This window comes from Python bivittatus, unplaced genomic scaffold (genome assembly GCF_059951505.1).
Source record: "Python bivittatus isolate LINGU-HERP-01145 unplaced genomic scaffold, Pbiv_v1 ctg000700_np1212, whole genome shotgun sequence".
Classification (NCBI taxonomy): domain Eukaryota; kingdom Metazoa; phylum Chordata; class Lepidosauria; order Squamata; family Pythonidae; genus Python; species Python bivittatus.
The window spans coordinates 63,410,792-63,435,282 of record NW_028277098.1 but is presented as its reverse complement, the minus strand read 5'-3'; the positions used below and the strand labels follow the sequence as shown (position 1 = coordinate 63,435,282).

Sequence of the window (24,491 nt, the reverse complement as noted above, 5' to 3'; positions counted from 1 at the left end):
GACAAGCAAGTCAGCACAGGTTATTCCCTCCTATAGCCTGTTCAGAAAGATCCATAGCACAGAGGAGTTGGCTAGTTTAGGATGAGTGATAGTAGGGTGCAGCAAAGCAAAGATGAAGAGGGAGGAACAGAAAGTTTTTTCAGTCTTCACTCCCTGCCTCTTTGAAACCAGCTTCTTGTCCTCCACATACATGGATCATGCAGGAAAGAAGACTTGGTCTCACCCTTCACAAATTAATAAATAATGTTGTGCCCAATTTGATATATTATGTGACACATTCTTATTCAAGTGTAAACATGTGGTTTCTTTGAAGAAGCAGAAAGAAATAACTCCCTTTTTTAACCTAATACAGTCTTGCCAACCATCACAAAACATGTTAAAACTTAACTTGCCTGGTGCAAATTTACTACATCAACATGGAAATAATCCACTTTTGTCTAAATGCCAGCCATTACGAAGGAGGTAATTTATTCCTTACAGCTATCACTAACATATGTGAAGAAGTTTTCAAACACTCATCTCCTCCTGTGTTAATTTTCACTTATAACATATTTTAAAGGGGGACATATTCTTAACCCAAGCACTGTGTTCCACTTTCATAGAAGCAAAACCTTAAGAATGAATTATGCATGTGGGAAACAGACCACAATGTAACATACGTACCCAGCTTATTGTCTATCATTGTTCTGGCAACTAGTTAACTTTGATTCACTCAGCAGGGTTTATATTGCTTATGGTTTTAGTATGCAGTCAACCCTGGGGGCAAGACAGATACAGTTAGGTGTGGAGTTGATTTGGACATTGTTTCCCCACTGCTTTGCCCCCTTTCTTGTCATGTGAGCCTCTTGGGGTTCATATTGATATTTTTCACCTTTCCCTCTCTGACCAAAGGCTGTCAAACAGATCATCTTGAGTAAAAGTCCTATCAAAAAAGTAACAGCAGAGGAAGAACAGCTCAAGAAATCCATTTCTTCTTCCAGCTATTGCTGAATTTTAAGCTTCTGGACTTGGGCCCATCAGTCAAAACCCTTCCATTCCTACATTGGTGAATATAGGTGAAAAATAGGTGATTTTTTTTTCATTACGGAACAAAAATATACCTTTGCTGTGCTGCAATCTGTTAGGACATCGACTTTGGGGAGGAATTTGGGGAATTCCAAAGATGCTGGAGAAAAGAAAAGAAATTAAAGTGTACATGATACCTTTCTCCAAGATTACAAATAATTTCTTCTTCTTCATCATCATCATCATCTACATTCAACCAATACAGTCATATTCTCTGAGGTGGCCATGACGACTTGGGATAATGGGAGTTTTGATCTAAGGCATCTGAAAAGAAGCAAATTAGGAAAGACTGCCATAGTGACCATTCATGCAAAATTTGCCCATTATGAAAGAAATTCTGTACTTGTGGAGCTGCAGTGACATCTAGTGCCCACACTATATAGTTTACAGATAATGCTACATACAAGTAGTGTATCTATAACCCTCCATTAATAGTTCCCTTCAAGCATTTGTCTGAATTTGTGGGGACCTGCAAATGGATATAGGATGGAACAGCCCACAAAGCCTTACCTGCTACTTTTTCTGACCTCTACTTGTCTATCTGGGCAATATGAAGAATTGCTGTAGTTGCACATGCTTGTACGCAAGTACAAATCTCTATGTGACTTGGGACCCTAACAGAATTTGAGATAGCATATTCACGTTCAACCAAATATAAGTACACCTCCTCTTCAGAACTTTGTTCTCAGAAAAAGAGGCAGCTGCAATGTGTGCACCCCATTTTCTATCCACTTTCACATTCTAATGAAAGCCTAAAGAGGGTTATGATAATGATAGTAGACCAGACTTAGTATCTTATCTCTGACTGGAAACAAAACTCAATGTTTTAAAGGAGGGAAAATTTTGATCTACAAGATTGTTTCATCACCACATTGCTGGCTTCCAATTAATAACAAACTTTTCCTTCACCCTTAATTTAGGCTGATAGGATCTTTGATCTATAGTCATTCTCTAGTTTTTCCCACAATACATTTACTGTAATTTCCTTCACACTTCAAGAGACTATTTTGCACTTAGTTCAAACAATCCCCCACAACATAATCAGCATATCTGAAATTTGCCTGCTTGAAAGAAATGCATACGAGGTTTCCAGTTGAAGAAGGGATGGGTTGCAAAACGTCTTGGTTAAATGTTTTGTACAACTTGCTCTCACTTTTGAGAACAAGAACCAATCTATTTCAAAGATAAATTTGGACATTAAAAATGGAATATGATTTTTATTAATTCAGTTTAGTGTGTCAGGGCGCTTCCTAGATCCTGCCTTTGTGTTATAAAACTACCTTTTTGGGGAAGTAAACATACCAACTTACCTAGGAATGATAAGAGAACAGCAGAGGAGCAGATTGACTAACTGCACTCAAAAAGAATCAGATGTGTCCATGGGGGGGGGAGGTTGAAGCAATGGTAGGCAAATTATGAGCCATGTGATGACATCATACATCATGATACAAGTATGTAATCTCAGCATTTGCATAATGAAGTCATTGTGACCATGTTGTAACTTTGGTGTCGTCATGGTTTGTTAAAGACACCGTCGCAGCTGACTAAATGTACTTACGATCTAGGTATCTCATTTCTATTGGCTCCTCTGTTTCTGTGCTGAACATGATCAAAGGGCAATTTTCTGTGGTCTTGGGGAAATGTTGAGCCTGCAGGTTAGGTTCCATTTCAAATAGTTGGCCCTCAAAAAAATATTCTTGGCAATAAGGGGCCATATTTGTTTGTCTGAAGACTTCTTCCAAAAATACGGTTGCTCTGTAGAAGACAAAGTTGAAAAATATTGATGACTGGTTTCATATACAAGGAATCTGTATCCTTCCTTTATCCCAAGTCAGGGAGTGGCAACCTCTTCAGAATGTTCTTCTTAAGGAAGTTCTATAAGTTTGTTTTGTTTGCATCTTCCAGAAACTTATTCCAGGACTGCATTAATCAGGTCAGGTAAAGACCTAATGGTTGCATTTGCTCAACATGCTAAGTTTTGTTAGTTTTTTTTAATGGCTTAATGCACTCTGTGCACTCAGTCCATCTGGTTAATTTATGGTTCAAGATATTGGGCAAACACCTTAAAATGGGTCAATTCAGTGACAAGTTTAAGCAAGTTATGTCAATGCAGCCAGCAATATTCCAGGATTTGCAGCTCAGTAATTTGGGGGTATTCTATTCATTGCTTTTTTTTTTTTTTTTAATATGAGCTAGATTTTTGGTATTTTTAAATAAGTATTCTTTTACTTCCAATGTGTGTGATAAGAGGCAAGCAGGCTACAAGACAGGATATAAATACAATCCAGAAGCAAAAAATCACTTGAGAGTTATAAATTGACAATTACTATCTACAAAGCTGCAGCAGCAAAGTAGAAGCAATTCTATGATAATTATAGTAGATTATACTAATCTCTATAATTCTCACTTTTAGATTCACATGCTTTTTCAGTTATTAGATAAGCTCCGGCTTATATGTAAGATGAGAAGACCAATAGAGGTGAATACAGGTGAAACTCGAAAAATTAGAATATCGTGCAAATGTTCATTTATGTCAGTATGGCAACTCAAAAGGTGAAACCAATATATGAGATAGACGCATTACATGCAAAGCGAGATATGTCAAGCCTTACTTTGGTATAATTGTGATGATTATGGTTTACAGCTTATGAAAACCCCAAATTCACAATCTCAGAAAATTAGAATAGTGTGAAAAGGTTCAATATTCTAGGCTCAAAGTGTCCCACTCTAATCAGCTAATGAATCCATAACACCTGCAAAGGGTTCCTGAGCCTTTAAATGGTCTCTCAGGCTGGTTCAGTAGGAATCACAAGCATGGGAAAGACTGCTGACCTGACAGTTGTGCAGAAAACCATCACTGACACCCTCCATAAGGAGGGAAAGCCCCAAAAGGTAATTGCAAAACAAGTTGGATGTTCCCAAAGTGCTGTATCAAAGCACATCAATAGAAGGTTATGTGGAAAGGAAAAGTGTGGTAGAAAATGGTGCACAAGCAGCAGGGATGACCGCAGCCTGGAGAGGATTGTCAAGAAAAGGGCATTCAAAAGTATTGGGGACTTTCACAAGGAGTGGACTGAGGCTGGAGTTAGTGCATCAAGAGCCACCACACACAGACGGATCCTGGACATGGGCTTCAAATGTCATATTCCTCTTGTCAAGCCGCTCCTGAACAACAAACAACGTCAGAAGCGTCTTACCTGGGCTACAGAAAAAAAGAACTGGTCTGTTGCTCAGTGGTCCAAAGTCCTCTTTTCTGATGAGAGCAACTTTTGCATCTCATTTGGGAACCAAGGACCCAGAGTCTGGAGGAAGAATGGAGAGGCACACAATGCACGATGCTTGAAGTCCAGTGTGAAGGTTCCACAGTCGGTGTTGATTTGGGGAGCCATGTCATCTGCTGGTGTTGGTCCACTGTGCTTCATTAAGTCCAGGGTCAACGCAGCCGTCTACCAGGAGATTTTGGAGCACTTCATGCTTCCTTCCGCAGACGAGCTTTATGGGGATGCTGACTTCATTTTCCAGCAGGACTTGGCACCTGCCCACACTGCCAAAAGTACCAAAACCTGGTTCAATGACCATGGGATTACTGTGCTTGATTGACCAGCAAACTCGCCTGATCTGAACCCCATAGAGAATCTATGGGGCATTGCCAAGAGAAAGATGAGGGACATGAGACTGAACAATGCAGTGGAGCTGAAGGCCGCTATTGAAGCATCCTGGTCTTCCATAACACCTCAGCAGTGCCACAGGCTGATAGCACCCATGCCATGCTGCATTGCGGCAGTCATTGCTGCAAAAGGGGCCCAAACCAAGTACTGAGTACATATGCATGCTTATACTTTGCAGAGGTCCGATATTGTTCTATTTCCAATCCTTGTGTTATTGATGTCATGTAATATTCTAATTTTCTGAGATTGTGAATTTGGGGTTTTCATAAGCTGTATGCCATAATCATCACAATTATACCAAAGTAAGGCTTGACATATCTCGCTTTGCATGTAATGCGTCTATCTCATATATTGGTTTCACCTTTTGAGTTGCCTTACTGACATACAGTAAATGAACATTTGCACGATATTCTAATTTTTCGAGTTTCACCTGTATGTGTAGCTCAGGGTTGAACAGTGGAGTCCCTGTGGAGTGCTCCAGCACTGAAGATGTTACCTAGCTGGGTAATGAAACATTTGCAAGAAAAGAACCAAGCTCAGAGAACCCCAAGGACTCCAAAGATGAAGAGAGCCTACTGCCCTTTCTGTTCCAAGCAACAATTCTTACGTATTATAGGAGTGGATGTAGATCCAATGCATGACAGCTTGCGGCAAAGAGAACACATGGATTATTGTTCTATGTAAGATGTCACTGGTTTCAGCAAAAAACTGATCAAATCCCCAGCATTCTACTTGATTTGCTTCTAAGATGTTTGCAAGAATTGGGACAAGCTGACGCTTCAAACCACTGCAGAGAAGAAAACACAGATGTTATTTTGATACATGATTACTGGCTAGAATTACTACAATACATCATGCCTCCTTATGTTTTTAACAAAATGTCCCAATTACTCAAGGCACAAATTATATGCATATGAATGTGTATACCTGAATACATAACTGGATGGAAAAAAAACAAGTGAAGATTACATATGTAAACTAACCTTGAAAATGTGCAGTGCAAACTTACCCATTTCTACTTAGAAGGAAACCCTTCTATGTTCATAAGGATTTGCTCTGTGATCATTATACTTAGGTCTCAGCCTAAAGAACTCAAAGGTTATGGAGAAACTGTACTACAGAGTAATTTTAACACCTGTAGTCATTTGCCCATCCATTTCCTTACTACTCACACAGAAAGGCGGCATGCAACTGGAAGTTCATAGGACCACACAATGGCCCCGTTCTCTTGGTCTTGGATTCCAGCTATGGCTCCAGAAGGTTTCTCAGTTGTGATTTTATACCTGGGCAGTGAAGAAACATCCCATCTTTAGGAGGCGGCAAAGAAAAATACTAGGATCCCCATGCTGCAACACATTTAAGCCCAGCTTGTGTTTGTTTCTTTCTCTCTCAGGAAACAGAAGATTGAGGAATATAGAAGACATGAAATACAAGAGAACTCCATTGCTGGGAGATGGGAGATGAACTGGCTATAAGCTAAGCAGGTCACTATTTCCCAGCAGGAAACTGTGATCTTTGTCAGAATTGCCGGATGGGAGAGAAGCTTTATTCTATTTCCCCCTTGCTGCCATACACAAACACTCCTTGCAGGCAAGACCACCCTTTCCCTTATCCTATTAGCAGTGAGGAAACTAATCTGATAAAAGATCTCCCCATCCCATGACTATATGCATGGATGAGAGGAGACACACTAGAGGTGACCCTGTCCCCTCAAAAGGTTTGTGGAAAGAGGAACGCAACAGGTTTATCAATGAAACTGATAGGGAAGTCTGCAGGATATGGTGAAAAAAAAAAGGTCAAGATGGCAGCCATGATGGTGAGATTGAAGCTCTGCCCACTTTTATGTGTGCCGTGGGGTTTCAACTGCACCCTTACAGGGACCATACCCTATAGACATCCCTGGGTACAGACCACAGGCAAGAGTGAAGGTTTCTTCCCTTTGTTACAAAGGGGGTTTTATTGTACAAAACTAACTCTCGCTTAAACAAAATTTATCATGGCTATTTATTTCTAACCCATATCACTATACCTGTAACAATGTAACCTATGTGCTTTTTTCTGTATGTGCTGTGTCTACTTCTAAAGATTCTTATCTAGAATTATTATGACTTTTCATAAAGTTCTTTTTCTTCTTCTGTTTTATAGGCAGGCTTCAATTGCCTACTCTTGTGCAAAGTAACAGGCTTAGTTAACCCTATCCTTGGTGACTCTCTAAGCTGTGAGTCATGGAGAAAACTCCTCAGCTGGAGTTATAGTCAAGTCTTAGCCACCTTAGGTTTGGCTGGGTTTGTTCCTGGCTGATGTTCTAGTGACTTCAGCCAAGAACTGATTGCTGCCATCCTGAACTGCTGCAGGCACTTTAGCATCTCACTGCCTTTGGCTGGGAGGAGAGAGATTTGTTATCATTGCTGTTGGTTAACAACGGCTGTTGGTTGTCTGCCACTCTCCTTTCATCCGTTAGTATTTTTGAATTCTGCACCCACTTTTCCCACGCTGCACCAAGCCAACTTTGTCCCACTGTTTCTTCCTCTCTCACCAACAACCTTCCGCTTTCCCACACAGCTGTGATCTCCCCACTCACACAGATAGCTACCCCTAGGTGCGGAAGATGCCCTCTCTTCTAGTTGGAGCACAGCCACTCCCACCACCTTAAAGTCCCATAGGGAGACAGGGAGAGAAAAAGGGAAGGAAGGGCTCACACTAATGTTCTCCAAGCTCTCCTTCCAAAGGGAATAATATAACCCTCCATGCACAATACTGCTTTACTCTTGAGACAAAGCCATTTCTCAAAAATGCAACTCAATATACATACATGATTTCCTTGTTCTTGCGAGGTCCCCCAAAAGGGATAAATGGGAGATGACCTGTGGCTGCATGATAAAAAGTTACCCCAATACTCCACAAATCTACAGTCACCCCGTAAGACTTTAGTTGGGGCTTCTTCAACACTGCTCGCTTATACATATCTGGGTGCTGCAAGTAAAAAAATAAAAATATTTTGCTTTTTAGCTTAAGCACTAGGATTAATTAATTATCTGGTTTAAAACTACAAAATTATGGAATAAAACATGCTAAAATAGCATTCAGTTGATCAATTACATTAACTGCTTAATCAGCTATAAAGGAGATTCCTGTTATTTCCCTAGTAATTTATTAAAAACTCTGGAAAATATAGTTTGAAGAGGCGTTCTCCACAGTCCTGCATACAGGAGGGATGCTTCCTGTAGGATCCGGATGGGAAGCTAGATTTTATTGAACTCCAACCCCAATAATTCTCAGCAGACATGACATGAGTGAGAAGCTGTTATTCAGCAACTTCTAAAAGGAATTGCTGTTGTCATGACATATATGCATAATCTGAACACATGAAAAATGTAATGCAGCAACAACCGGAGAACAACATCACTTTGGAAATGTATCTCTATGTTCATTTGTGTCCATTTCATGAATAACATAATTCATTAAATCTGATAGATACTTCTTTACTTGGGTCACGATTCCACCTGAAAAATAAAGCACTATGAGCTAGAAGTAGGCTGCTATTATTTTTAAACCGTTTCCTGAAAGTAGCCCAAACAAAAAACATGAAGTAGTCTGACTGGTTTATGGAAGAGAAGACAAATGTAGATGAGTCTTATGTAGCAGCTCTGTCCATAATATTTAATATAGTCTCAGATATAGTCAGATGGATATAGCCATCTCTGAAGAGTCCGTGAGTTTTGTGGATATACATCATAAAATTGTTTACGGAAAGAGCAGAGGGAGAAAGATACTGCAAAAATCAGCTTGATTCCCCAACAAGGTACAACTACTGTCCTTGCAGAACAGCTTAAAATAGCCAAGATGTGAGCTAGAGGGAATTTTAGAAGGAAGTTGCCAATCTAGTCTTCCATGTGATATTACTTTTGATTGCATTCTCAATGTAATTACAAAACCTGTCTTAAACTATTTGAACTGTATTTACCCAGCAGTTTCCCCCCCAAACATTACATGTGAATTGAAGGGGTTACATTCTCTGAAAATAATAGAAGAAACTATTGAAAACCAAAGAAAGGTTGAGGGTTGCAAATAACTGTAGGCATAGCTGCTGGAAAGTTAAATGTCCTTGAAGTACTTAAGAGAGACTGAATTTATCATTTTGTAATATCTAAATGGTGTTTCTCTTTACTTTCTTTCCTTCCTTGTCCAATTATATCTTCTTCTTTCCTCATTGCCACTCCATATTCTTCCATCCCTACTCAGTGCAGCTATCTCTTCCCTTCACCCCTTCATGTCCCTCTTTCCTTCCTGTTTCTCCTAAAAGGAGGGAAGGGAATGTGTATGTGTACCCTTGTTATCTTCTGTAGGTGAAAATGGTTTGTGAATGATAGTGTGAATGGTGAGTCTATACAGATGGGGGCACAATTAATTTTATAACTGGAGTACCTTCTTTTACAGTTTATTAATGTTAATAGGTACTTCTGAAATTTACATTTTTGTTCTGGTTTTGTCTCTTTTGGCTTCTGAGAGAAATACATAAACAAATATGTGGGTGACCCATAGACACATTTATGGAGAAGGAAGACATGTCCAAGACTGATTTCAGTAGAGAGAAGCAGCCAAGGTTTTTAAGATGGGAGAGGGGTATTTCATAGATTTTAGGGTTGTGTTTATAATTTTTTTCTGTCTACTCTTCCTTCATCATTTTAAATTCAGGGTCATTCTCCTTTTGAGTATATGTGATATTATTTTCTAGATTATAATTACTGCTGTGTCTTTTTTATTTCATAACATCTTTTCTGGATAAAGACTATTAGTAAACTAAATTATTTTTTGTTAAAATAATAAATCTGCGGTCTTCAGGCTTTACCCATTAGATTACAAAGTTGCAAATTCAAATTCCAATTAGATCTCTTATTAAGCATACCGCTTCTCAACCTGGTAGTACATAATCATAATAAAAAGTAATGTTTGTATTATTCACAATGAATTTATCAAACTCTCATTATCAGATCCATTTTCAATCTCACAGCAGTGCATTCTATAGGTTAACTAGGTGCTTGGGAAAAATTACTTCTGCCTCCCACTAGTCAACTGTATTAGATGACTGCCAGAACAGTTCTAATAGAACAGATGATTACTTCCATTCAATTTCTATTTCTATGGGGGAGAAAAACCTATTAGGCTCACTCTGGAAATCAATTAAGCTCTTTTCTGTGATGATTGCATTTCTTTACTATAAGCAGAAAAATAAGGCAGCTTTGAGTTACATCTGCAGTTGTATTTTTTCCCCAGAATTACAAAAACACTTTACAAAAACAGTCTTTATTAGTTAAAAAGTCCTGCATTCTGCTTTACTCACAAGATATTCTTCTGTCCCATAAACTGATTCAAATTTTTCATCATCATCCAGTTCTCGGGCAGCTCCAAAATCTGTCAATTTGTATATACTCTGTCCATTTTCTCCTGTTTGCCTCATGATGTTTCCTGGTTTGATATCTCTGTGGACCACTCCATTTTCACGCAGATGATTCACACCAGCTACTAGAAAGGGAAAGGTTTAAATTATGCTTTTGTTTAAAAGGAGTGAAAGGGTTTTGAATTTTGTAGATGAAGCAACAAGATCATCTGACCAGCTTTTTCACTATAGAAAGTAACATCAAATAACCTGGATTCAAACTGTTTCTCAAAACCACAATCTCAGCCATATGAGGAGTAGCCAAAATGTAGCATTAATGGAATGTTTCCTCCTGTTGCAAATATGTAGAACACAATGTCTGTGAATATCTTCCCCTCCCCCCCGTAATGTTTTGATCCAGTTCAGACAATCCTTGGCTAGCTACATTCTTCTTCCTCCTCCTCCTCCTCCTCCTCCACCTCCTCCTCCTAAAAAGCAAATCTAAACTAAAAATGTCACACTGAACTTGAATTGTTTACATCAAAATATGTAAACAAAACATATACACAGATACAGATAGTCCTCGACTTACAACCACAATTGGAACAGGAACTTGTTGCTAAACAGTGCAGTTAACTGAGTCACACCCAATTTTGTGACCTTCTTTGCCGCAGTCATTAAACAAATCATATGGTCATTAAGCAAATCCGGCTTTCCGCATAGACTTTGCTTGATGGAAGCCCCCTGGGAAGGTTGCAAATGGCAATCACATCACCCTGGGATGCTGCAACTGTCATAAATTCATGTCGGTTGCCAAGCATCAAAATTTTGATCACATGACCACGGGGCAGTCGTAAGTGTGAGAACCGGTCATAATTCACTTTTTTCAGCACTGTCGTAACTTTGAACAGTTGTTAAACAAATGGCTGTAAGTCAAGGACTACCTGTATGGTAAATGTGTGGTTCCAGATATTAAAGTTTTTAATATTAAAGTCCAGAGATTTTAAGTTTTCTCAAAACTGGAGCTCAGACTCTTTACAAAATGAGTATCATGAATTTTTCAACTCAGCAAGACCTGAGGGAACCTCAAATCAAACAAAGGAATCCATTGGTCTTTCAATAACGTGTCTTATATTGTCCTCAGTTTCAAATGTTTGGACAGAAGTTTAAAGGGCATTACTCATGCATGAAAAGTAGGTATCAGCAGGCCTGAGGTTCCCCAGAGAAAGAAGAAAAGAAGAAAGGAAGAAACCTAAGGCCCTGGAACAGCTACCTCTCATAAGAGACATGATGTTCAGAAGTTGTTCTCAACTATGCAGATGAGCCCATTACGGGGGGAAAGCAGCAGGATAACTCAAAATCTGCACAGTGGGCATTTTGCAAAGGATCAGGTCAGTTAGCACTTTTGGACTGTGCTAGGGACACCAAAACTCCTAGTCCCATTGCCATGAACATCTCTGATACTTACCCACGCAGCATAACACTATGAGGAATTCTGCTTCTGATAACCCAAAGGCATTTTCTGGTTCTTCCAAAAGGCTCAGCAAGCTCCCTCCTGAGCAGTACTCCATTACCAGCACCTTCTGTTTATTGCTCTCCTATATTTGAATTTGAGAGTGGAGCTTTAAAGTCCATTATTATGAGTTCAATTGTTCACTTTATCCTTATTTGCATTTTCTGTTCCTTTACTGGCTATGAATCCACAGCTAGGGGGTTCTTATGGGAAACCATGAAGCACCTTGAGTGACTTTGAATTAGTCATTATTTCTCAGGCCAACTTCCTCATTGGACTGTTGGTGTGTGGGTGGAATTGGCAGTGGGAGCTTTTTAGATTATCAATGGAACCAGTGATGATAATAGAGCTCTTCTGGGACTGGACCTCTTTTTCCCAAAGGCAGGTGGAAAAATATATGATTGAACCTTTTTTACAGACTAGCTTTCCATAATCTGTAATAGTATATGTTTAAATCATGATTTTTGCTCCTAAATGCACATGTACATTTTAGTGGGATTTAGCTCCATTACACTTTACTGCTATTATACCATTACTGTGATATCAATCGCTCCACCCCCATTTTAAAGAATAAGACCAACCTACCATTTCTTCTACAGCAAAGAGTTTGACAATGTTCTGGTGGTTTAACTTCCTTAGCACCTCAAACTCTCTTATTTGTACTTCCTGAGGTCTCAGGTAACTGACATTATTGAAGACCTTGACAGCAACCAGTTCTCCTGATTTCTGGTATGGGAATGGAGGAAACAGACATAAACAAAGGTTCAAGAGCTGTTTTATATTTTGCAAGACACCACAGAGTACAAGCCTGAAGGAAGAGACTGGCGTCTCCAAACAAGCAGTGGACAATTCATACCTACTTCTTTATTTTTATTGTTTCTTGCTTTTAAAGTGTGAGCCGCCCAGAGTCATTTGGAGCTGGGTGGCCTCTAAATCACATAAATAAATAAAATAGATAAATAAATAAATCTTAATTTGTTTTTCCTTTCAATGTATATCTGGCCTTCCTGAACATAGCTGCCACCGACAGGAATACATGCATGCATGCATGCATGCATATATATATACACACACACACACACACACATACACACACACACACCCCCTTCATGCTATTTTTTTTTTTAGGATAACCAATATTATGCAAAGCACCAAATGGGAATAAGAAATAGTAAGCCAAGAAACTAAAGGCATAAGATCAGAAATTATAAGACATAGTTAAATAGTAGCATTTATTCTACAGTATTCTACCTTTGCAAACCATCCTTAACTTTCATACACCAGTTCAGGCAGTATATGGTATTTTGTTCCTTAAATTTCTTACCTCTTTGTTTTTGAGGGTCTATCTTATTAACTCCATCCAACCATTATTTTACCAGTCTTCCCTTTCTCAGTCCATTCAATATTCCTTCATATATTTATTGTACAATTCAACCCACCTTCATTCTCTCTATATGAACAAATCACCTTAACATACTTCATTCATACTAGTCACTTACTTTTGTATTCAGTCCACATTCATTCAGCATCCATTCATTCTTGACCCCATCTCTTCTTATATTACCACACAGACTTAAGTAGCCTGTTCCCATGGCATTCAATTTAGTATCATGTTTTTCCTGACATACCCAGTTCCGCCTTCCATGTAACACACACAGTCATTTCAGTATCTTTTGACAAACGTTCCTTCCTCACAACAGAACACATACTACCCACTACCTTTCAATGAGCATCTCCATGTCTTAAAATTTCTCCATCCATTTTCCCATCTTAACATAAAATGTTAACAGGCTACACAAATTCTACTACTTTGCTCTAGTTTTTCACCACTGATGTATAATTTGTAATCATTCTTTCCATTTTCCTTATCAAAGGCAACTGTGTTGGCCACATCAGCAGATCCATTCTACCCGCTGTATCATACAATCTAACATTTACTGCAAATCATTTGGGTTCTCAGCCAACTTCATGCACTGTATAGGTACATGAATCTTCACATATACAACCAACACACCTGTACCATCACTACAAACATTCCTTGTACGATTATCCATAAATGCATTTTACAACCAAGGAGACATCGCGTATGACTAACTCCCTGATCAGTGCTGAACCACTTGCTTAGCAATCCACTTATTCTAACACAAATAAGAATAAGCTTTATTTCCATCATATACCATTGTTACCTTATTCAGCAATCACCCTTCACACAAAACATTCTGTACAGTAAGTCAGACCTATTCACTTTATCACATGCCTCATTTACAGCAGCTCTGTAAAAATCTACTTTAGTATTTAAGTTTAATTTAATTCAATTTTTAAATCTACCCAATTTAAAATGACTCTGGGTAGTGAACAATATTAAAAATAAATCTAAAAGAAGTTGGCATTCCCCAAACTACATCCATCAGATCTGTGGATCTCCCAAGCTGGCTGAGGTATTATGGGAGATGAAATCTGAAAGTAATTAGTTGGGATGTATGATTTAAATCACTTATTGCAAAAATGTATTTATGTTCCTATAGCAATGTATTACATTTCAGGTCTAAGTCTTGTTTTATAATTAGTCTCCATGTAATATTTTGTGAAAATAAAGCAACCAACAAAATGAGTGCAATGATCAACCCCTAGAACATCCCAGTTAACACATGCCAGATCACCTTGTTGCGAGCTTTGTATACGCTGGCAGTGGCACCTTGACCCAGAACATCTTCTGTTTTCCAAAAATAGTTCAGCGTACTTTGCATGGCGAAAAAAATTGTGGTCGGCTTTTTAACTGCAATAGGAATAGAAGGAGATTTCAAATGTCAGTAGCAAGTACAAGTCAAGCTCGGTCAGGTATAATAACAATAATGATAATAATCCCCTAATGAGGCACTACCTTGACGTGGTTGTGGGGCTTGTATGCTCCAAGGAGGATGAGAACTATGCCAGAGGTTCGACCATACCATAAGGTCTCATCAGAGGAGCCAGACAAAGAATGTATCTCCCATAAACAATATGGTGAGATGTAATTTACAGAAACCTATACCATATCAGTTGTTGCCCAGGTCAACAAGGACTGTGCTAAGTGTTCTAGTTCCGGGACATCTGGTGACAAGTGGGCTACAGGACTCAGGACTGTTGGCTGAGCAGCCAGGGCCAGCAGCTGCAGGACTACTAGAAGAAAAGTTCCTTACCCATCACAAGTATACAAAGACTGAAAACAAAGAAATAATGATCTGGTATTACAAATCAAGTCCAACACGAAAAGGATATCTGAAAAGAATGCACCAGTTCTGGAAAGAACAACATCCAGAATCAGAAATAACAGAAGAGAGGCTAGCAGATCAACGTCAATTTATAATATGAAATAAAGCATTCACAGAAGTAGAATTGGAGGAACGGCAAAGGTCTACCCAGGACAAAGAAATCAAAGCCTTGCCAGAAGTAGCTCTGTAGAGGCAAACCAGGAGGACTTGGCAGTAGAGGAAGCTGGCATAGCTACTGAATCATTTTCATTCCCAAACCAGGCACCCTCTCCTATGCCTTCTCCTCAGAAAGAACAAAGCCCTCTAACTAAAAAACAAGAGGAATTGAAACAAAGAATAACTGAACACCTAGAACAGCACAAAAACAACAGAATAAGGTTGCCTGCATTGAAGCTTGTTACAAAGAAACAGCTAGCACAAATATTAAACAATGCCAATACTGTAATATCAAACACAAGCACCAGCTCACTGCAAGAAACAACCAACTAATATATACCACGGCTGCAGTTATAACTGAATACCTTGGGTGCAAAATCGACAAACAAGAAAAAAAGCCAAACAGTTCACCACCAAAATAGAAGATCAGGTTGGAAAATAAGATTAGAATGCTAAGATCAGATGCAAGCAAGCTAGAACAGATGAAAGAAAAGAAGGTGAAGAACAAAAAGACCAAAGAATATCTGATCAAGAAGTACTACCTAGAAACAAGGAAAATCAAAGCAGCACTGGAAATAAAACAACAAATAACAACCACAGCCAAAAAGATCAGCAGATACATTTGAATTGCACACTATAGGCAGATTTCAGTTCCAATTTCAGTTGAATCAGAAATGTTTTTACCAATCCATCAATGGAGAGACTGCAATGAACTGGTCAACACCTGACAAAGAAGAAACAGTGCAATTCTGGGCATAGCTATGGGACAACCCAAAGAAATACAACAAGAATGCAGCTTGGATAAAGGAGGTGGATAAGAATAAAAAAGAAGCTGAAATGAAAGAACTTTTAATAACAGCAGAAATGGTGGAGAAAAGGGCAAGGAAGATCAAGAATTAGTTAGCACACTATTGCTGACTGCCAGAATGGTACATAAAACATTAACCTAATTTAACAGAGTTATTGGTTGGGTTATGCTACTCCACAATGACTTATTGTTTATTCAGTAAATTTATTTTATTTATTTTATTTATGTTTATTCTGATTTAGAACATGGGAAGAATCACACAGACCTTTAGCACTGCACTGCTTGTTCATTGTCAGAGAGCAAAGCTAAACAAGCAGACAAAGAAACACTGTGAGACTTTTTTCTTTGCTTTCCTTCTGATCTTTTCATTTTGGATCCATTGAGAAACATTCATTTGCAGCTTTGTCGAGGTACATCAACACTTTGTACTCTAATCAATGGTGAAGACTTCTGAATCAAAGGCGGTACAAAATGCTTGCGGCAAGGTGGAGTCACCAGAGGCGAGGGCCTTTTGCAAATGCTGCAAACCAAATGATTGCAAAACAGCAAGTGAAAGAGGAAATGCAATGTTTCCCACTTAAAGAAAAGCAGATTTCCTGAGTTGCAGAATCTAAATCATAATTACAGCTTTATCTCACCAGATCTCCTACAGTGTAGTACTTTCTCAGGGTCTGTTTCACAGACAAACATTGTACACTAATGTTTATGCTTTCAGGCATCTGCAAACAATCCTGAATAGTTATTAAAATAATTTAATTTTTGTTAAGTACTCTCAGTGTACATTCTGATAATGCCATTCCAAATCCAGAGCTACACATGGAATTTTAGTTTTTAAATTATTATTCTTATATCAAATATGCAACAGTTCCAGAGATGTGATTTGTGCTGTATTTGCTTCAAAAGTGATTTGGAAGCAAGCATTTAAGAAATCTACTCATCATTTAGTGCAATTTTTAAAGTGGCTGCATCTTTTTTCAAGCTGAAAATAGCCAAGCTGCTTTGAGGAATAGCCGAGAGCTGCTGTTGTGCTCATGTCAGGTCCAAAACATTTCCCTCCTCCTTTTCAAAGGAGGCAACAATGAAGACAGGTACTAAAACTGTGGGTCAATCTAAGGCAGAGGAGCACATTTTTTAAAAAATCTGGTCAGGTTTGTGCAGAAACATGGGAGAGTGTTGAAACTCACCCTGGCCTCTGCTCCTTACTTTCCCTGGACAAGCCAACGGCGGGGGGGGGGGGCAGTTACAGCCCTGCAAGTTTCAGAACTGGTGACAAAGATTAAAATGTACTGATTGAAAGTGCTATATTTAATCCTGCCCAAAGCAAACACCAACGAAATCATCCATAGTTGTGGTGGTCATTTGTGGGGAGAGGGTTGGAGTTGGGCCAAAGTTGAGAATCCCTGATCCAAGGTTTTCCCTTCTGAGAGGAAGACTGACACTCAGGACAGGGCCCTATCTTGCATCCAGAAAAGTCCATCCATATGTTCATTTACATAAACAGCATTAGATGATTTGAAAAGGTCTACTCCCTTCACATCTGTTAGCATCTGTCTCAGTCTGTGACTTTTTAGAGAACATCTGCAAACAAAGGAAATGCCAAACCTATCTGCAATTCTTGCATTAACTGTCCAAAACAAGTTACCATTAGTGAAAGTTTGAGAACTATGATATATTCATTTATCACAATCTGGAATCCACAATGGCTGGGTTTAAGTAAAAAAAAGATTGGGTTCACACATCACTCCAAGCCACAATGTGGTCAGTTTGGTCATCTTAGCATAATCTTGGCTTTTTCAATGAGCCACGGTTAAAACAAATCATAGCTTTGTGTCATATGTGAATTCAGATACTTAGTATTTTATTCTAATGATCATAGAATGCAATGGATCTTGGAAACTATTGCTTCAACACAGCCATTTCATTAGTGATGTTAAGAAAACTTTTTACCTCCTTATGAGGGCCAGCAGGAAAGTAATTCACAACAACTCCTGCCCCACCAATAACTGTGACTATGATAAGGTATTTTTACACAACTTCAATTAAACCAATAGACCCAGTCTTCTCTGCTGTGTAGACCAAGGGACATTTCAGTCTTAAAAGTAGGTTCAGCTTTCAGTTTGAATGTTCTGTATAAAGTTAAGACATCACAAAGAAAAGTTTTGTTTATATAAGCAAGTTGCTGCATCATATATATATAACATGTTTTTCCAACAACCTTGGGGGGACCGGGAGCTTGCAAGATGGTTGTATTGTGCTTAGGATGTCGTCCATTCTCCTAGAGCCTTGGTTTTTATTTATGTTTAATTTCAATAGTTGTTTATATTTGCTTTTAGTTGTCTGTTTTGTTGCATGCCGCCGAATCACGTTTCGCAAGATGGGCGGCGATATAAGTTTGCTAAACAAATAAATATCCCCCCGCCTCCTGCCCCCACCCCATATATTTAAAATGTTTCAGTGTCCATTTCGCAGGTAAGGAACGACATTCACACATTTCAAAGGGGGCTTGCAGAAAGGAGCAAAACCACCACAGGACACGGCCAGCCCACTTGCGCAGACCCACCCCTCGCTTCTCCACTGGCATCTCAATAACTACTTCAGAGGTGGTTGAGTAAAGGCTCACCTGAAATCTACCCTTTGCCTCAAGAGCAGCGACGGTCCGCCTGAACCGGCCACCAGGCGCCCTGGAAGCCCCACGTGCTTTGCGGGTGAAGGGAAGGGACGGGGCGGGACCGGTCCGGGGCAGCCCCATTCGGACTTTCGAGCAGTGCGAGGCTTGCGCCTCCCCAGCGCGACTTCCGGCTGTCTCTTCCTCTTAAAGGAATACGTTCGGTTGAGAGGGCGAGGGAAGGTTTGGGGTTTTGGTTCGTCTTCCAGGCAAGGAGAAGAACGTGCTGGCAAGCACCGGCGCGCCAAATCTTTCGCTTTCCTATTTCCGTAAAGTTTTGAAAACAAATCGTTCTAATTTATCTGCCCGCTTCTTTCTTCTTTTGTTTTTTTTAAATAAGCCTTAGCAAGGGAACGAAAAGCAATTCCGAAGGTGGCTGTTCAGCTAGCTGCTGAAATTAAAGATCAAATAAAAATTGATATCGGGGTAGAGCAGAATCCAGAGAAAAATTCCATACAAAATCTATAAAATGTCCTATAATTACCGTAAACAGTAATTACTGTTTAACAGTATAATTACCGTTTAACAGTAAAGCCAGACAGCAGGACATCATCCACACGGGAAGAAAGGAGAGTTTGGGAAAGTGAGCCAAATGCAACCTATAGATTAGTAACAAAGATGTATTGGACTACAGTTCCCATTCTCCATAGACAACACAGCCCTGCAGGTGATGAGCCCTGGACCTAGCAGAGCTGGAGGGCCCAAGCTGAGACATTCTCATGAAATTAGCCATGTAAAAAACATTCTTGAAAGTTTTCTATTTTAGAGTTGGGAAATGTCAAAACTGAGGATACCCTTTGTTAACTAGAGGAATGTATGATAAAAGAAGTTGATGATGCCAAGAACTACTTTTGTTTAAAGAATTAAGCATTTGGTTTCACTTGAGCCGAATATTCAGATAACATTTAGCTCAGATTCTGACAGGACTTTTGCAAACTGTCAGAGAGGTCAGAATCAGGGCCTCAAGCTATTTTCTGATCAATAGTATTTATTTCTGCAATTCATTTCTTCTGGGCTTTCTTCAAGTGCAGCATTTAGCATGTCTGATCTCAGATCTTTTATCTCTTCATCCAGAGATTATAGCAACACCTTCAATGAAGAATTAAAATCACCTTAGGGAGCACTTCCTGCTTGATTTCTTTAGAAAATGCAGTTCCCACTTTTCAGTTTTAAGGGAAAAGAGAAAAAAGATACGCTATCACCACAAGGTGGCAGCTTGACTTCAGACTTAAGAGTTGGAGGAGGAGGATTGAATAGACTATCCTTGAGAACCTGAAAGATGTAAAGCAGTCGCTGGATGTTGACCTTCAATTCAGATGCCCAGTATGGTGTAAAATCAGGTCAAGGAATAATACCACACTACCACAGCAGTGAGGAGCAATTACTCCCACTCCAAATGAAGGTGGGCCAATAAGGTAGCCCTTTGTTCATGTTCATATTGTATCACCAAGAGAGTGAATCACAGGTTACATTGAAGCATGCCAAAGCCAATCATTCATTGCTCCTGTTTGGGAAAGGTGGAATGCAGACTTCAGATTGAAGAATCCAATGTGCTGAATGAAAAAAATCAGATTCATTGTTTGATGAAAAAAGGGGTACAGAGAGGAAGCTGCTCTATACAGCATCAGATAAGTTGCTCAGTCTGGCTCAGTATTGTCTACAGTTATGAAGCAGTTCTCAAGTTTCAAATAGATTTCTTCCAGCTCTTTTTGGAAGGTAGCTGGGCAACATTTGCATGCACACTTTGCACTGTATGGATGAGGAAACTTTCCTAAGAGCGAAGGTTTATAATACAGAGCAGCAGTCCCAGTTAAATCTCTTCAGTATCTCTTCAACTTCTCTTGGAAGTTTCAAAAATGATAGGAGGATGATTTGGGATTTGAATCCAATGAATCTTGTGGGAACTTTAGCATGGTGGATCAGGGAATTGTAATCTGATGGGCATCAAGTTGGCTGTCTCAATGATTCCATACTTAGCTGATATAGTAAGAGGGGACAACTATTTTTCTTTCTTCTTTCTTCTAAAGGGTTGTATTTTATAGAGTGATTTGTACTTAAATATATTTTCTTTAAAAACTCATCCTGGTGTGTGTGTGTGTGTGTGTGTGTTTTACTGGAAGGAGGGGAAGTTGTTGAAAATGTGGTGGGACTTCATTTATAAATTGCCTTAGAGGAAGTAGATTATTGCAACTGCTTTCAATTGGGATTCAAGCTTAGATCTGAGATGAAAATAACATTGGTCCCTCTGATGGATGACCTTTATTGGGACTTCAGTGGGGAGTACACCCTTCCTAGTCCTTCATGAGCTCTCAGCATTTAATCAACCATGGTATTCTTCTGGGTTGGGAGTTGGAAATAGTGTTCTATACTTCCAGTTGGTTTTGATGGGGAAGAGAAGTCAAACTAATGGGTGCTCCCTTGTAGGTTACTTGATCTTCTCCCTTCTACTCTTTAAAATGTACATGAAACTGCTAGAGGTCATCAAAAGGTTTAGGGTAAGGTATTATCAGTTGTTGATGATACTCAGTTGTATACCTCCAGCTTGAGCCAGGCTGGAGTTGCCATGGAAGTCTTGACACATTGTCTGGAGGCTAAAAGGGACTGGTTGGGATGAAATATGTTGAGGGTTAACCCTAACCAACCTGTGTTGGTGTTCATGTATCTGATTCTCATTTAGCTTTAGTTTTATCTCTAGATGAAATGTCATTCTCCCTGGTAGAAGCAGGTCTATAACTTGGCTTTTGCAGCATGTAGAAGTGAATGCTGTGGCCAGGGGAGCTTTGCCTGGGTTTGGCTAGTGCACCACTTGCAGCCTTATCTTGAGGCTCTGGTGATTTACACCTTTATTATCCTTATCGTGACCAAAATAGGTTACTGCAACACACTTTACATGGGGCTGCTTTTGAAGAACACTCAGAAACTGCAGCTAGTGGATAATGCAGCAGCCCACATGCTGATGGTCAAGAGCCATATAAGATTGGTGCATACATTGTATTGACTTTTGATAGATTTTCAGGTGCAAATGAAAGTACTGGCATTAAATTTTAAAGTCCTACATGGCTTGGTGCCCTGGGACTTTCAAGACTACCTATTTGAGGTGGAACTGTTCATCTAATATACTCATTCTAAGGGAGAGAATCAGGATGCCCTATACTCATGAGATGAAAAGAAAGGTTGTCAGAAAGCCATGTTTTTATGTGGTAGCCCTCACCTTATGGAGCAATTTCCCCTCTGAGTTTTAGGCAGAACCTACTTTGGCATCCTTCCAGCAGATCTTGAAGACAGAACTTTCCTGAAAGATTTGTTGGTACCATGGATTTATAGTTAATAGATTTTTATTGTTGTGTTATGTTTTTTAGTCTATTATATATGATTACATACTGTAAACTGCTGGGAACTGAATTCATGCCAGTAGCATATACATTTAATAAAGAGATAAAATTAAATATAATTGTAAAATTAAATATAATTGTTAATAGCATACTATTTTACATATGCTAAATTGGTAGAAACTGCTCTTTAGAATGCGGACTTCCTATGTATAGAATGCACATGGTATTTCAAATTTTCAAAAACAACATACTTCACATCCAGGTGGAGTTTCAAAACAGGTTCATCCACATTCATATCTGCAAAAGGAAGTGCATTTATTATATTGGTGATAATTAAGAGAAAGAAGTCAGGATCTATAACAAACTGTTGTAGTGTACCTCACCCTCAACAGGAACTCTCCTCTGAGACTATTACAGGGAGAAGAGAGGAAGGATGTGAGGACAGAGAGAAAGAGAGGAGACTAGCCACCCATGTAATAAATAATTTGGGAGCTGTCTACTTGAAATATTTTCTACATCCATGTTTCATCAGTGTGGGTGTGACTGAATTTACTTGTTTGCAGCAAAGTGAACCAACCTGTTTCAGGTAATCACACTATGTCATGGGAGATGGGGGAGGGTTGTAGATGACAGCAAAATAATGATGGAATGAAGAAGCACAACAGTTTAAAGTGTTAGCTTTAGCAAGGAAGGTGGGCTTCATCTAGACCAATGTTTCTCAACCTCAGCTATTTTAAGATGTGTGGACTTCAACTCCCAGAACTGGGAGTGTCTGGCTGGGGAATTCTGGGAGTTGAGGTCCACACACCTTAAAGTTGCTGAAATTGAGAAACACTGCTCTAGACTTCAGCTCAGGCAAATTGATAATGAAGGATTTCACTGCATTGTTTGGACTCTGAGGTTGATTTTCATGATCTCTCAGCCTAATTTATCTTAAGTGTGTGGTGCTTTGAGCTCCTCAGAGGAAGCTATCAATATAATGAATGAGTCAAAATATTTTCAAGCTGTAGGGAAAGACTGTGTTCACAAATGAAATGAGAGAGAGGCACACCAACAGTCAGAAAGCCACCTTCCTACTCAGTCATGCCTTCCTGTGTTTCAAACAAACTACAGTGGTACCTCGGGTTATGAACGCCTCTACTAACGAACATTTCGGGTTACGACCAGCTTCGGCAGGAAAAATTTACCTCGGGTTACAAACTCGCCTCGACTTACAAACCGGATCCGCGGCCATTTTCCCTGCTGGCACGTGGTCGCGGCTTCCTGTGGGCGAGGTCACGGTAGCAAGGAGACGTTCGGTGAGGCTTGTGGTGTGTTTTGTGGTGTTTTGCGAAGGTTTTTGGTATGCGTGTTAGCATGGCTCCAAAGAAAATGCAGAGCAGGCTTGGCAGAAGTAAGGCTCTGAAGAGAAAATTGCCTCGGGTTGCGACCAAATTCGGGCGGAGGGTGGAACGGATTAACCGGATTTACATTGAACCCTATGGGGAAATTTGCCTCGGGTTGCGACCAAATTCGGAGGGCGGAACGGATTAACCGGATTTACATTGAACCTTATGGGAAACTTTACCTCGACTTGAGACCAACTCGAGTTGCAACCAGAGTCACGGAACGGATTAAGTTCGTATCCCGAGGTACCACTGTACTTGGCTTTTTCTTAACTGCTGCATTACTCTCAGATGAGTATCCATTAAATCATCCTCTGAATTAGAAAAAAAGGAAACTGTGCATTGGGGAGGGAGTATCTTGGAGATAATGTGGAGGATAGGGGGAGAGAAAAACCAGCACTGTACTAGTATGTTTTAATTGCATTGGGAAGGCAGCTTTGAGTGTGGCCATGTTGTTAAAAAAAATGGTTACATGTGGTTTCACTCCAGGAGTCTCTTCATACATATAACTTCCAAACTAGCTTTGAGCCCCTTTTATGGAAAACAGAAAATCATCTGTAGCCACATGGGCATCTGCGGGAGGGGCAAAGGACAACATGTCCCTCAGGATATCACTAGTGATGTGAATTATGTAATTTGTGTGATGATGTCCTGAGGCACATGCAATTATCATGGCTTATATGAGACCTCCAGGCCAGGCTAGTGTAACAGTCTGGTTTGTTATGTAAGTCATAGTCACAGAGGCTTCTGAATGATCTGGGCAAAAATCTTGGGCTAATAGCACATGTTCATTCCATCCTGCTAACATTGTCAGAACAAATCGTGGCATCCTCAGTTCCTGTGAAACCAGAGACAGAGAGAAGAACTTGTTGCAACCAGCTGAATTTCAAGCCTACAAAAGAACAGTTTGATTAAACATCAAAAGTCTTCCCTTCTCCCTAAATGGAACCTTACTGTAAATAATTAACTCCCTGGAACATACACATAGGAGATTTTTAGAGCCTTAATTATAAAAATATGAGGTGGTTTTCTCCAGTTGAAAAACAAAATAAGAGGTGAAGGGGAAAAAGGGTTGGGGGGAGGGAAAGAAAACTCCAGCTAAATTAGGAAACATTTCCTTTGCTTGCCTCTTTCCAGCTGGAGGTGACTTGGAGGAATGCTGGCCTCTAAATCTAGCCTCAGGCTCCCTTCACTACCACATTAACTTGAACCTTGTGGAATCAAGGCATTGCAGAAGGTAGCCATGCTCAGCCATATCTGCTTAGCAACTG

The 24,491-nt window shown here is 39.6% G+C and overlaps 1 protein-coding gene across 1 annotated transcript in view; it reads right to left on the bottom strand.

The window, feature by feature from the left end:
- Positions 1-17,955, bottom strand: part of IKBKE (inhibitor of nuclear factor kappa B kinase subunit epsilon) — a 44,569-nt gene extending 26,614 nt beyond the window's left edge. The window contains exons 1-11 of the mRNA XM_025171883.2: positions 17,786-17,955; positions 16,104-16,358; positions 14,284-14,399; positions 12,209-12,349; positions 11,579-11,708; positions 10,075-10,256; positions 7,546-7,706; positions 5,906-6,016; positions 5,341-5,520; positions 2,624-2,820; positions 1,101-1,165 (exon numbers count right to left, since the gene is read on the bottom strand). Of these exons, the coding sequence (XP_025027651.1) occupies positions 1,101-1,165; positions 2,624-2,820; positions 5,341-5,520; positions 5,906-6,016; positions 7,546-7,706; positions 10,075-10,256; positions 11,579-11,708; positions 12,209-12,349; positions 14,284-14,399; positions 16,104-16,128 (1,308 nt within the window). The 5' untranslated portion in view covers positions 16,129-16,358; positions 17,786-17,955. The remainder of the gene's footprint in view (positions 1-1,100; positions 1,166-2,623; positions 2,821-5,340; positions 5,521-5,905; positions 6,017-7,545; positions 7,707-10,074; positions 10,257-11,578; positions 11,709-12,208; positions 12,350-14,283; positions 14,400-16,103; positions 16,359-17,785) is intronic.
- Positions 17,956-24,491: the final 6,536 nt, after the last annotated feature.